This window comes from Haliaeetus albicilla, chromosome 6 (assembly GCF_947461875.1).
Source record: "Haliaeetus albicilla chromosome 6, bHalAlb1.1, whole genome shotgun sequence".
In the NCBI taxonomy this organism is placed as follows: Eukaryota; Metazoa; Chordata; class Aves; order Accipitriformes; family Accipitridae; genus Haliaeetus; species Haliaeetus albicilla.
The window spans coordinates 37495249-37509757 of record NC_091488.1 but is presented as its reverse complement, the minus strand read 5'-3'; the positions used below and the strand labels follow the sequence as shown (position 1 = coordinate 37509757).

The window sequence follows — 14509 nt, the reverse complement described above, 5'->3', positions numbered from 1 at the left end:
TTTTCTAACCCTTCATGGTTTTCTCCAGAGGGCAGCTGAGACTTACGACAATTTGTTCAGTAACTGGACAGTACATGTATATTCGAATGTTATATTATATTAGAAAATCATTGTAAGATGTGTCCACCAGATTTGAGCTGCAGTTGTGTGGTCCTTTCCAGCATTGTTTTATATATGCAGCATTATTTTAAGCAGTGGGGTTTTTTGGTAAAAAACAATAAAGAATTCATGCGAAGAAGGAAAGTAATAGCACATCAGATGCTAGCTTATATATGCACATACATATGTAAATACATATGGGGTGGAAACAAACCCCGATATTTGGCAGATTTTCATAGCATCACACGTATCAGTAATATCCACAAGTAGAAATGATGGGCACTGAAGTCACACCAGCCTTACATATTTCCATATCCGCGTGTCTATGTTTCACCATTGAATAAGAGTCTGTGTAATGTTAACTCTTTGTTTTTATACATAGTTTGCAGTTTGTGTTGCTGACGCTTCTCTTAATTTTCAGCATACTGGTTAAGAAAGGTAGGCAAAGGTGAAACTTTCAGAAACAAAGGCGATGCTGATTTCTCCTGTTGCTGAAAGTACGCATCTGCTTCAGCTCATTCTCCTACAGCAGGAGACAGTTGCCAGTACCAGGCCTGGCTACAGGCATCTGTGAAATTTAAAAAGCTGTGTCTGTGAGGAGCCTATTAAATCTAAAGAGAGCCTCAGAGGAGCTGTCAGTCACTTATTTTAGCATAAATCATAAGGATTTGTAGCATTATACTTTCAATGAGCTCCCCTCACACCTATGTTATTGTGCTATCAGTGAAATGATAGGTCTTGTCTCCAGGTAACAAAGACCTGATGATGATTCGGGGAGGCTACATTAATCTCACCTGCTCACTTTGTCCTCTCCCTTATCAGTAGGGAATGCAGTTGGAAAACAGATGGAGGAGCCAAAAGCCTATCATCAGCTGGGGGGTTGTCCATGCGACCAGAGCCACCTGATGGCACATAAAGCTGACGCATTGCATTTACCAACCTACTTCCCTAATTTGGAAGGCCTGGACGTTTTCTGTTGAAAGCATGTACAGCTTTTTCCACCCACTCAGCATTATGGAAGGATAAATCTGTCCTTCATCTATGCCCTTTGAAGCTGTAACTTCTGTGAGGCCTTTTTTTTTTTTTTTTTTTTTTTTTTTTTGAGGTGATTAGTGCATGGTTTTCACCACAAGTAAATGAAGCTCATTCACTGAAAATAATACTCTGTACACATTATACACATTATAGTCACAGGTTATGATTTGCTCTGTTGGTGAAATCCAGCTGGTTTCTTTGAGAATAAACACTGCTAAAACCAGCAAGCAGCAGGTCTGGTAAGTGTAACTGCAGTAGAGAAGTGTGGCAGGACACTGCATGTTAATTAGCTATGGACCCTGCAGCCTTGATGAAGAGCAGGTAGGAAGAACATGTTTCTGTGATACACAGTATTGGATGCATGATTTTGGGTGCCCAGCTTGGCAGAGTGTCAGTGGAAGCTGCATTGCACACTTCTGCAAGTTGCCTATCAAACTTGCATTCACCAAATATTGTATTTCATCCTTATTGGGGTGTACAGGATTATTACAGGAATACAGGTGGAGCTTCCGCAAATGGTTCAGAGTGCTAATAAAGAAAGAGAAGCAAAAATGTCTTCTCACCACAGATTCTTCTCTGCTTGCTGGTTATACCCCATTTGCTGCAGAGAGGACTGCTGATAGCAGATAGCAAGCCTGTGGCAGAAGCCGGGGAGCTGAACCTCACTACAGTTTTGCATGAGTAAGCAAATGCCCAGGTGAATGTGCAGGTAATGGAGAGGGTAAGGTTTGCAGATTTGGAACATGGTCAGTAGTAGAGATCGGGCTTTTTTCTTTGTTTTAGGATTACTTGACAGAGTAAATCATGATTTGAAGTAGAGGAACAACATGCATGGTTAAAAAAAATAACATTATTGAAAACTGCCAGGCACCAATTTTCAATTTGGAAGGATCCTAGACAGGCAGAAGGGAAGCAACTCTTTCTATAAGGAGGACTGTGGGCAGAATGCAGACAGCTCGCTGGAGGGAAGTGGTTAGAACAGTGTCTGCTGTTGAGATTCCTTTGTATAGGGCAACTGTGGTAGCATTGATTTAACTACATTAGTTTTTCTAATTTTTTGTGTTACCTTGTTTTTCCTAATTCCTAGTTTTTTTCCATTGCATTTATTGACTTTTAACCAGAGTGATCAGTGATTTCCCCCCTCCCCCATACTTTGCAAAATGATCATCTGATTTGCTTTCTGGTACCTTAATTTTTCTCTTGAGACTCCTTCATGCTTAAAGAAATGTAAGAAATGTATACATGTTTTGGGAAGTACCTCTTTTGTAAAAATACAAATTGTTACTAAGAAATAAAGTATTTTTTTTATTTACCTTTACACTGGGAAGTATGGATAATTCTTACCTGTTACTGTACTGCCAAGCCTTAGGTATGTTAACCACGCAATTTTCACTAAGTGGAATTAGAAAAGGTGCAGAAAGCAAGTGAGGAAAACCAAGTAGCTTTAATGCTGCTGTTGGCTCTGCCAACATAGCCACAGAGCCCTTCCATGTATTTGATGGAGAGTAGGTGGAGTGGAGTCAGGGTCAGACTTTCCTATGATGCTGTAGTCTTTGTGTGCATCCTTGCATCTGGCTGATGCCAGGGGGAAGAAACTGCTGCTTATCGGCTGCTTTTCCAAAGTTAGGGGCTTGCTTGAACTATTTTTTTCCTTTGTTTTGATGCAAGAGTTGGAGCATAGATCAATAAGGCATACATTTCTTAGATAGTGCCTAACTCCTAAAACAACTGTATATGGAAGGTCCATCTGTTCTTCCTCTTACCTGCTTATGGATCCTCACAGACCAATATCTAAAGGGACGTACTTACAAGGGATACTTGTACATAGACAAGCTGAAGTATGCTTTACTAGCAAATGTGGACCATAATGTGTGTGAAAGAAAACTTCCTTTTTTTTTTTCCCCCCGTGCTTTCCATAGTTGGAGAGGTGCACCCTGGTCAGGGACTCAGGTGCGCTACTGGTTTTTGTTAAATCATGATCACAGTGAAGTCTTAACGCGGGGCTGTGATTGCACCTTTCCAGAAACAGCTGTTGACCAAGTGGGATGCAGTGACCACCACCTCGTCATCTTACGGTTGCTTCTTCTCATTGGTTTGGTTTAATGCTGTGCAGGCTGATGGGAAGAGGTTAGTGGCTGTGGTAGAAAGGGAGCCCAAGTGTCTCGCCCCATGAGAAACAGTCCATTGGTTTCCAGGTGCCTCTGGAAGGAGTCAGCAGGTTTGGGCCCCCTTTGCCATCTCCACTTTGGTGCCACCACGATTGCAGCCTCGTTTCCCAGGCATCTCACCGCAGTGAAGCAGCACCATGCGGGGAAGGACACAAGTGGCAAAAGTTCCGCCTCCTTTTTCAGAAAATCTTCTCCCTTGGTGCACTGCCAACTTGACATTGACTTAAAATCTAGGATGACAGGGCAATATACTCTTAGTTAGAGTACCAAAACAAAATCTCTCATAGTTCTGATAGGAAAAACATATGCTGTTTAGCCTTTTATTCAGCATTTATGTATAAATTATGTGTTTTTTCTGCACTATTAGCCTGTGGGGTATATTGATCCACACTGTCAATATCAAGTTATGAAAAAGCAAGAAGGCTAGCTCTTTTTTTAGTATGCTGCCTATTGATTTTTTTAAAAAAAAGAAAAAAAGGATTCATAGCAAAATATAATGGGGGATTTTAGGTAATTATTTTTGAGCTACAGGTTTTATTTGACTTAATAGAAACTTTTAAGTCTCTTCAAGCTATTGGATACACAGCAGCATTGCTGACTAGCATAACAAGAAGATAAAAAACAATTGGAGTAGTTTTAGCAAATGGAAAAGTGCTTTGGAAGGGCAACTGGAAGCATAACAGAAGTACGCTGCAGGAGCAGCCAAAGGCTAACCTCAGAAAGACTGAGAAGTTTCACCAAGCTACAAAGGCTTTGTTGATCCTGTTTTGCCTAATTAGGTATACACTTTAAAGTTGGAATGCATTGCAGTATTGACTCAAACTGTTTTCCCGCATTTGCTGCTCATCTCTTGGCAGATAGCTTGTACTATCAAACTTTAGTAAGCTACAACTCACTTCCTTGGCAGATGTGCCAGACCATTTGTAAAAAATCACACCATATGTTGGTAACTACTTTAATAAATTATTTTCAATTTTTCAGTATGTTAAAAAAAAATAGTTCTTTTAGTCATGGCTGCATATTGAACAGAAGTATTTACAAGAAGATATGTTGGCCATCTTACCTCTTCCTCTGAATTATAAGAACTATCCTAAGCAATGTCTTGTAAAAATTTGCATTGCAGTAAATCATTAACAGTGGCCTTTCAGCAGCAGCATCAACTGTGGGAAAAATAGCTTCTTTTCCCCACTGTACGGTGCTCAGAAAAAACACAGCTGGGTTTTCTGATGCTGACCACAATTTGCCAATGTTGGAAGTGTCTTTTGACGTGGTTCCACCCAGATCTTGTGGAAACATTGTCTCTGCTAGCCTTAGACTAATCCAAGCATTTTCAAGTAGGTAGATGTTTTTTTTCTGTAAGTCCTATTTGTAAATATTTGCTTGGAATTACACTACATTTTTTCCTACTTACAGCAACACCACTATATATGTAACTTTTTAAAACCTGTAAGATTTACTCAAAGGGCCTGAAAACTTAAACCGGCAAATCAGCCTGCAAAACAAATCTGACTGGTTTTGGATTACCACCGAATCCAGAAATAGAGTTACGTAATTCTGAGCCAAAAGCTAGGGTTTCCATAAAATAGTGTGATTAGAAGGCCATTGAAATCACAGGTGATGTTTTGGGGTGGTGGTTTGTATAAAGAAGCTTAGGACTTTCCCTTTGAAAGGAAAATTTTTCTGTAACAAAGCCCATGCAGTACAAAGGCACCGGTAGCTTCCATGGATTTTCCTTCCAGTTCTTTAGCAGATTTTGGAGCCTTCCTGATTTAAAAGGGACCGGATTAAAAAGCAGAGATGGGCTTACTGCTGCCAAGCAAACCAGAGCTTTGCTGGTCCTGTTTCAGAGATATTGGTCTTAGCAGTTTCCTTTGTCTTCTTGGAGCTAGGCGTTGGAACAGAGGCTGAGGTGGGAAGGTAGGAAGGTTGATGTGCTGACACAAGTAATTCATTTTGCAGTAGTGTTTTGCATCAGTTACTGAGCTTTGAAGTGACCATTTGGTCTCAAGCTTTGCAGGAGCTAATGGTAGGAGCAGATTTTATATAGTTTGAAAGCTTTGCTGACTTGGAAAGTAGTATCTGTTTTACTTTAAGTGGCAACGATAATGCATTTAATGATGGACATTCAAATTTTAAACGAGTATGACTATGTACAAATTTCTTTTGCATACCTAACAAAAATTCTAGAAACTATTTATGGTTATAGTTACTGTCATGATTATTGCTTTATATATAACATTTGAAGTTCCTAAGCTGACAAAAGGTTATTAGTCATCATTTTTTAGATGCAATCTAGGCATTTGGTACATTCAGACTGAGGAAACTTTTCTTCTGTGGTGGTCTCCAGTGTACTCCTTTAGCAGCAAGGATGATGGAAAATGTTCAGAGAAACACTCAATGTGCACCTCCCTAGGGTAAAGCTTACAGTAACGATTGCCCCTGTAAACTACGCACTGTAGCATCTACTACAAACCCATCTGCTCTTGGAAGGACATAACTTTCTAAGATCTCTGCCTTGTAGATTGAAATTTCTCTCAATCTTTTCAAAAGCCTGCGCTAAAGTCATTCCAAATCAAGCTACAAGCAAAGCTTAGAGGAAGGGAAGTGGTTTTCTGGTGGGGGAAGTGGGGAAAATAGCCACCGAAATACTGAAACAGCTGGATGTTTTGAAATCTTGGAGCAGAAATAGCCCTCAGTGAAATAAAGAGCAGTTGAGTAGTCTGGTTTTTGAACAGGCACGCAGCACCCAGAATTTCATCTGGTCATGTTGTAGGACTTTGAAATCTGCAATTAGAGTGCTCTGTGGGATTTTGGACCTAAACTCATGGAGGCCCCAGCCTTGAGCTCGCGTATACAAAGCCATGTGCTTGTGCAGGAAAACTGTTCCTCCCGTGCAGTGCATGACTGGCTGAACTATAGACCAAAACGCCGGTGAGAGGCATGCATTGGCCTCTGTCTTTTGAGCAGAGATGGAGGAGGGGGCTGAGGTTTTCTTTAATGATAAGGTGATAGAGCCCATGCAGCCTTGGTGGATGAGACAGGTTATCTCAGCTAGCTCCTAATTATAGCTGGTTTCTTTGTACTGGTAAGGAAAACACTTGATTTGTATGGAATCTGAAAGGAGTAGGAGCATATTAGTTGTTAGTGTTCATAGGAGGGAGGATTTCTGAAGTCTTGATGTGTTTCCTATAGCATTTTTTCCTCATTTATAAGGAGAAACTCTGGGTGTTTTAAGCATAATGCTTTGTGTTGACTAACGATAGCTGAATTCTGCTGGCGTTTAATGCCTGCTCTCCAGCTCTGCTGTTTTCAGTATCTCTTTAGCTTTACATACCCTGCCTGTTTCCTGATCTGCACTGCCTGATGCCTTGATGTTGCTGGGTGCCAAGCCCCCTCATCTCCCTAATCTGCCTGACTAGTTGCCAAAATCAGTGTTAAGCATGTAAGTGCTCCTGTTTGTGCGGGTTTTGCTGCTTGCGGCTTTGGAGTTAAGTAGGTGTTTCTTTGACCAGCTTGTCAAAAGAGAATTCAACATCTTCCAGAGTCTCAACGATGTTTTGAGTTGGGTCTTCCCCCCCTGCCCCCACAAAAAAAACCCAGCTTTAAATGTGCATTTCCATTCAGTTACTTCACATCTTCAAAGAGCTCAAGTTAGCAGTGACAATTCCAAAGGGTAATTGCTGTCCATTGCATGAGTGCTTATAAGATGATAAAGGATTTTTTTTCCTTTGGTGTTAAAATTGCCTGCGCTTTAATATTATTCAGGGTTTAAAACTCATTGAAGGAATGCTGTGATAAAGTATAAGAACCCTTCAGCGAGTTCCGTTACGTTGTTTTACAAATGTATGTTACATTAAATACTGTTGGATATGTTTATCTGCAGTTAGTTTCCCTCTTGAATAATAGGATGATTCTCTTGTAACTAATAGTCTTTTTGAAATCCTAATCACCCACGTGTGGATTTGTTTCACTATTTAAACAGGTAGAGATAAGAAGCAATGTACTGTTTATGTAACCTGTATCAGATAACATATCCACAAACACATACTTTTTTCTCTTTAATCATATTTGTAAGGTGAAGATAATCAATGTTTGAATTTTCTTGGAATTGCTTGCCCTGCTTCCCCATTTTGATGGCCAGCATATGAAACATGTAACCACCAAACTGAAATGGGGGCTGTCATATGCATGAATTTTGATAACAAGCTTTTTTTTAATTATTTTTGCTTGCTTTAAACCAGTCTTGTTACATCCTGAAGTGTATCTTATGTTTTCTGTGGTATGTCAGAAGATTAATGACCAAGGGCAAGTCTTGTGTGAGCTGTGCGTAAGAGTGCCTGTTGTAGCTCATGTGAAGAGGTTTGTTTTCAGTAAAGCGAGCTGGATCACAAGGACAAGCTTGTTGAAAAAAATGGCACCTGGGCCTCCGTTGCAGAGGTCTGCAGACTCAAGACTGAGCGGTGTTTGGCTCCCAGGCTGTTGTGGCTCAGCAAAAAGGATGATTAAAGTCCCATTGTATCCATACAGGTGACTTTGTCAGGCCCAGGGAGGGACACATGAAGTCCATGACATGTTTGCTGTATTTTCCCTTCTCTGCTCCCATGATCAGTGTTATGAATGTCTTTAAAGTTTACTAAATGTCTTACTGGAAAAGTTACTTTTTGCCAGGCAAGGAAAAGAGAGGGAGAAAAAAATATTTGAAAGTTGAGTCCTGTCTGAAAAGTCCACCTTCCATGCAGCATGGAAGGTGGCCAACCAGCTGGAAAGCAGTTTTGGAGAAAAGGTCCTGGGGGTCCTGGTGGACACCAAGTTGAACATGAGCCAGCGGTGTGCCCTTGCAGCAAAGAAGGCTAATGGTATTCTGGGCTGCATTAGGCAAAGTAATCCTTCCCCTCTGCTCAGTGCTGGTGAGGCCACATCTGGAGTGGTGTGTCCATTACTGGGCTCCTCAGTACAAGAGACAGGGACATACTGGAGAGAGCCCAAAGAAGGCCATGAAGAGCAATGAAGACGATGGACTGGAGCATCTCTCCTATGAGGAAAGGCTGAGAGAGCTGTGACTGTTCAGCCGAGAGAAGAGAAGGCTCAGGGGGGATCTCGTCAATGTGTACAAATACCCGAAGGGAGGCTTCAAAGAAGGTGGACCCAGGCTCTTTTCAGTGGTGCCCAGTAATAGGACAAGATGCGATGGGCACAAACTGAAATGCAGGACATAACTGAACATCAGGAAACACTTTTTTCCTGTGAGGGTGACTGAGCACTGGCACACGTTGCCCAGAGAGGTTGTGGAGTCTCCATCCTTGGAGATACTCAAAATCATCTGAACATGGTCCAGGACAGCTGGCTGTAGGTGGCCCTGCTTGAACAGGGGCATTGGACCAGATGACCTCCAGACGTACCTTCTAACCTCAACCAATCTGGGATTCTGTGAACTCTCTTAATTTTTTCTCTAAGTAGTGCTTTTAATTTAATAGTGCTGGGACAGTAAGTTTGTGCTGTCAAGTCTTGTCTCATTCAAAGCTGGAGTGTTTTTTCTAATCCATTTTGCATTGTATCAACACCCAGCTGTCATTCATATATTGCTTTGTCTCAAAAAAAAAAAAAAAAAAAAAAGTTACTGTTAATAAATGCATGGCCAAAGAAGAGCAATGAAGCAGGTGAAGGGTCTAGAGAACAAGTCCTATAAGGAGCAGCTGAGGGAACTGGGGTTGTTTAGTTTGGAGAAAAGGAGGCTGAGGGGAGACCTTATCGCTCTCTACAGCTACCTGAAAGGATGCTGTAGCGAGGTGAGTGTCAGGAAAAAGCGTCAAGTTGTGCCAGGGGAGGTTTTATATTGGATATTAGAAAAAATTTCTTCACCAAAAGGGTTATCAAGTACTGGAACAGGCTGCCCAGGGAGGTGGTTGAGTCAGCATCCCTGGAGGTATTTAAAAGACGTTTAGACATGGCGCTTAGGGACATGGTTTAGTGGTGGACTTGGCAGTGTTAGGCTTACAGTTAGACTTGATGATCTTAAGGGTCATTTCCAGCCTGAATGATTCTATGATTTGAAAAGGTGACTTCCTGATCTTAAGAACATGTAATTATTGTTTTTGTGAAATACTGATGTTTCCTAAAAGAAATCACTTAGGCTGGTACCAACCATTTATGCTGGTACCTAAGTGGATGCTCAAGAGGACCTATGTGTATGCCTATATTGCTGAAATGCATTTAGGAAGTGGAAGGCAGAAAGAAAAATCTGCCTGTTGCTACTTAAGAGCTGATAGCAAGCAACTTTCATAAAATATTTATTTTATGAGGCAAAGCTTTTTAACCTCCCACAACATATTAAATACAAGCTAATCTGGGCTACCTGAAGATAAGATGGGAGGACCAAAACCTCAAGTAAAGATTTGGAGTGCTCATCCTAATGTAGAGTTTCCAAAGTAGTTAACTTTCCAAAGTAGGTGCTAAATAGACATAATAGCTCTTGGGTTTGGACACTTCCATTCCAGAAGCTGCTAATTGACCTCCTCTGCTTGCTGCTGCTGATTGCTGCAAAGAACTGTAGTAGCCAACGTGTCCTGCTGTTCTCTGGTAATGAGACCTTGCTCCTTGGGTCCAGAAAATGTAATAGAAAGCATCATTGCTGAACCTGCTGGGGCAGAAACATCAGCAGTAAAAAATTAGGTGCAGAAGGAAAATACAGGACATCTTTGTAGATGTAAAACATCATTTCAATCAGTGGACTCCAGGGTATTGAGGGACGTTCAGCTGCCCAGTTTTCCATTGCTTTAGTAACTGGAAGTAAGCTGTGCTGTGAGGCAGCCGAGCAGGCCGGTGAAGATGAGTTTTGGGCAGTACCTCTGCTAGTCATAGTTTCCAGATACAGGTTCATAGTCTCCTGTGGATCTTGCATCTGAAGGATGTTTGAACAGCCCTTGTTCTGTTTTACGTTTGTCACAAAAATGTTACTCTTAAGCACTTTAAAAAGATGTTTGCGGCAAGAAAAATATTCAGTATTTCCAATGGAAGGTAGAGGTGGAAAACATGGTTGCTTTCCATACGCTTCCTACAGCTTTTGTTGTTTTCTCTGGAGAAATATCAGCTTCCAGAATTTTAGATATTCACCTTCTGTCCATTCCTCTTATATGATCCCACTGATTTAAAAATAATAATTAGTCTAAATTATGACCTGCATCATATACTCTTGGTGAGGATCTAAAATAACAACAGCACACGTCCTCTGCCTTTAAGCCTCTGATCAAGTAGTCAGATTTTTACTTTGTCACCCAAATATGTGGGTACTGTTTGGTTCTTCTCTTGTGAAACACAGGCAGAGATGGGGACAAAAAAGGATGCCAGTTAGCACTGCCATGAGGATGTGGAAAGTACTGTAATTAAAAGCATCAACAGCAAATGCCATCTCAATTTCAGTGTGTCCTGCTGGGATCTCTCTCTGAGTTGTCATACCTCCTGATGCTGCTACTTTCTTCCCATGTCCGAACCTACATGGAAAGGTTTCATCTGGCTCAGAGTTTCTTCAGCACTGGATCAAAGTGGGGAAAATGAGTTAAACCTCGGCCTGCTCAAACCTGTATGTAAAGACATGGAAGGACAGTGAGCTGGATTAACCTGGTATATAGGTGCAATTCGTAGATAGTTCAAGTAGAGCTTCTCCCAGCGTACATGGGACAAGATCCTGCCTCTCAATTAGTGGCGTTGTTAACAGCACTGGCTCAGTTTTAGAAGGCAACATCTGAAAATCATGCAGGGGAGCTGGCTGAGCTCATAATTAGCTACAGAAAGATGCATCAGAACTACAGCAAGACAGGGCATGGTGTCCAGTAACTTCTTGTAGTATTATTCCCTATAGTTGCCTTTGCGCTCTCCTGCAGTTAATGAGATACAAGGGCCTTGACATTGACTGTGTGTTGTGTTAGGGCATGGAGCAATTTGTTATGTATTTTAGATCCTGCCTTCATTTTCTTTTTCTTACAATGAGCTGGATGCTATGTAAAAGCCTCTCAGAAAATGATGGTGGAAGGTAAGCCCTGTCATATCATTAAGCAATCATTTTCTTCTATTTTCTTCTTCATCCCACCATTTTACAAATATATCTAATAGCAACAGAGAGAGGAATTTCCAAATTTGTTGGGGTGGTTTTTTGTTTGTTTATTTCTTAAATGTATAGGTTTGCAAAGTTGTTTTGCAGAGGTTACTGCAGTTCCTGCAGTGAAAGTTTGCAGTTACTCAACTAGTTTGCAGTCCTTAAATGTCCTATATTTGTTGCTATGGAAGCGGGAGGAGAAAAATTTACAGCCTCTTGTATTCTTGTAAGGACCATTTCTCTATATTTAAAGTAAAACTTGTGTGTGTCTTGTTCTGTGTTAACAAATTCCTAGAAAACTGTATGGTTTTAGTTGAGGCAGAATTTATGGCAAGACATGATTGGGTGGGGGGAGGGGTCCATCTTAAGGAATGCCTTTCAGATGAAAGAGTTCTTCTAAAATCAGAGGCCAGTCTTTATCAGGCCATTCATCAGTTACCTGCTCTGAATGCTATAAATGTAAATCCTTTCCAGATACAGTTTCATTCACACTCCTGAGACTCTTTGTCAGGTCTTTGGTAGCATGTACTTGTTACCTTAGCAACTTGCAGGGGTTAAATGGGTGTCTAGGAGAGAACAACATTACAGATTTCACAGGGTCATTTTATTTTCCCCTATTGAGAGGCAATATCTCCTACAAGGAGGAGCAGTTTCTGTTTTTCCATGTGATGCAAAATACCATTACAGAATTTCAAATTACTAAATGACACTTGACTGGAATTCTAACAGGTACTAACCAATTTACTAATTGAATATATATTTGCAAGTCTCTTGTAATTTTGCACCCATGGGAGAGAGGAACCAAAAAGGATTGTTTTTTCCTAGCTCTAGCAGAAATGAAAATTGGGATTCAACTTGCAAAGCCGAAGTTGTGTTGTCACCCTCCTGGAGATCAGAATGAGGATGAGTGCAAGAGAAGGCCAAGGGAAAAAATTGTTCCAGCTTTGAATTTTACTTCCATTTTTAGTTCAAAACATTGGTCCTATTTCCATAAAATTGAAGTTAGCTGATTTCTTCAAAAAAATCTGGTTTGATTTTTAAAGATTGCACTTACTCAGCACCATCTAGTGGACCGACTGCTATTGTCATTTAGAAAACAGCTGGTCTTCGTAAACCATACAGCAAATTAGAGCATGCAGTCCTTACAGTGTGAATAATGTACCTAAAATATGCTTGTGACTAATTATATAACAGAATCAGAAGAAGATTAGCAGGTGTTTAGTTGAAAAGGAGCAGTGTGAAGGAAAGAAAGTTTTAAGATACGTGCAGGTAGTCGTGCCTGTTATCTCCTGCATTCCTTTAGTCCGTTTGAGCTCCAGCCTGCTTGCCTGCTTCTCTGCCTTACCATGTGATGCCAACCAGGTTACAAGTGTCCCTAAGGAAGGATTTTGGAATACTATTTCTTTGTGCAGTACCACACAGCACAAGTCACAGCCTCATTTGTCACTGTGATACAAATGATAAATAGGAGCTGATGCTAACAGTGAGCTCTGAAGTCCTCACCTGAGGAAAATGCTCTGGATACTTTCTAATTTAAATTGTAGGTGAGGAATTCAGTGTTTGGCTCTTGAAAAGACATGATTTTGTTTAATGAAAAAAAAAATCCCGTGGGAAAGCCTCCCGATAGAGTGCACATATGCACTCAATAGAATTGTCAGGTCATTCCAGCGGCTGCCTCGGGACTTGGGAAAAGTTAAGGAGTCTGCGGCTCAGGTCTTTGGGGACACATGGGAAGAGGTTTGCTTTTTCCAGCTCTAGCAAGAAGGGCTGAATCTCCAGAAAAATGAATGTCTCTAGAAGGACTGGGTGTTTCTGTGGCCCTGGCTACATCACCAGCATCCTACTGCTCTCTCTTAAATAAGGTTTCTTTGGCAGCAAGCCCTTGATTTTGCAGCTCCAGTTGCAAATGAAGGGAGAGCAAAGGGGAGGTCCTGAGTGTCTGGGCAGAAGACCCTGACAAAGGCCACAGACGTATGGGTGAGAGCAGGCAGCCAGCACACTTGCTCAGTGACACCGGGCAAGCACCAGAGGCAAAACCTCCATCCAGCGTAAGGAGCAGCGAGCATCACCGAGAGCAGAGGCAACTATGGGAAATAGGAGCAAAGCAAAGTTGTATTATAGCAAATGCACCACGTTGTAACATCTTCCCCTTTAAACTTCCTTGCATTTTAACGTTTCATCACTTTAGGGTCTGTTGTTTTTGTTCAATTCACATGCTTTGGACAATGAAAATAAGTGGGTCAGTTTTATTCTGTAAATTTGTATGCATTAGCACAATAACGTTGTGCTGAGGTTTCCAAAAAAGCTATTCTTAAATAATTCATAGAAGCATTTCACTTCATTTTTCCAAAATCTAAATGTGCAGACTAGTTTGTTTCCCAAGTTTAAGGGAACCCAGCATTTAAATAATATTCTCTTTTCTTCCTTTTCTAAGTTTTTAATGTAGTGCAGCAGTCAGAATATCACTTGTCTGATGGCCTCCTCACAATATTGCATTGCAACATAACCTCTCCAGGCAGAAGTGGCCATTTTTTCAGATGAAGAAAATAAAAAGTTTAGGGATTTTCCTTTTCAAGTTTTAAGTTTGCGACAATAGCTGTGGATACTGATTGTAGAATACGTGTTCGTCCAGTTGAGCAGGTGCAATCCCCTTTGGAAATCCACTTGGCTCCCACTGACTGCAGCAGGAAGCATGGGTCCGAAAAGGTCATAATTTTTAAGTAAACAAATTTAGTGACAGGAATCCTGTTTTGTTAGAGGTTTGGGGATAAATGCTACATGCTGGAAAATAACCATTTGCAAAGGAGGTGGCTCTGCTTTTGTAATAGCTGTGAACTAAACACTAGCTAGCATATGGGAATTCAAGAAAACACTGAAAATTGTTTCCTCTCTTTCTGTTTCTCCTCTAGCTCTGGGATTGTACACAGTAAATGCAGTATATGGAGATACTATTACTATGCCTTGTCGTCTAGAAGTACCAGATGGTCTTATGTTTGGAAAATGGAAATATGTAAGTATAGCTTATCTTTACATTCATTAAAGCTGGTATAAAAGATGTGTATTTTTTGTGTGTGAGATTACCAGACTCCAATCCAATACGATTTCTGCCTCTGATACA

The 14509-nt window shown here is 40.9% G+C and overlaps 1 protein-coding gene across 5 annotated transcripts in view; it reads left to right on the top strand.

Moving 5' to 3' along the window:
* ALCAM (activated leukocyte cell adhesion molecule) overlaps positions 1 to 14509 on the top strand; it is a 123973-nt gene that overhangs the window by 73331 nt on the left and 36133 nt on the right. For all 5 annotated transcript variants that reach the window (XM_069785583.1, XM_069785582.1, XM_069785585.1 and 2 more), the window contains exon 2: positions 14301 to 14401. In XM_069785583.1, coding sequence (XP_069641684.1) covers positions 14301 to 14401 — 101 coding nt within the window. The remainder of the gene's footprint in view (positions 1 to 14300; positions 14402 to 14509) is intronic.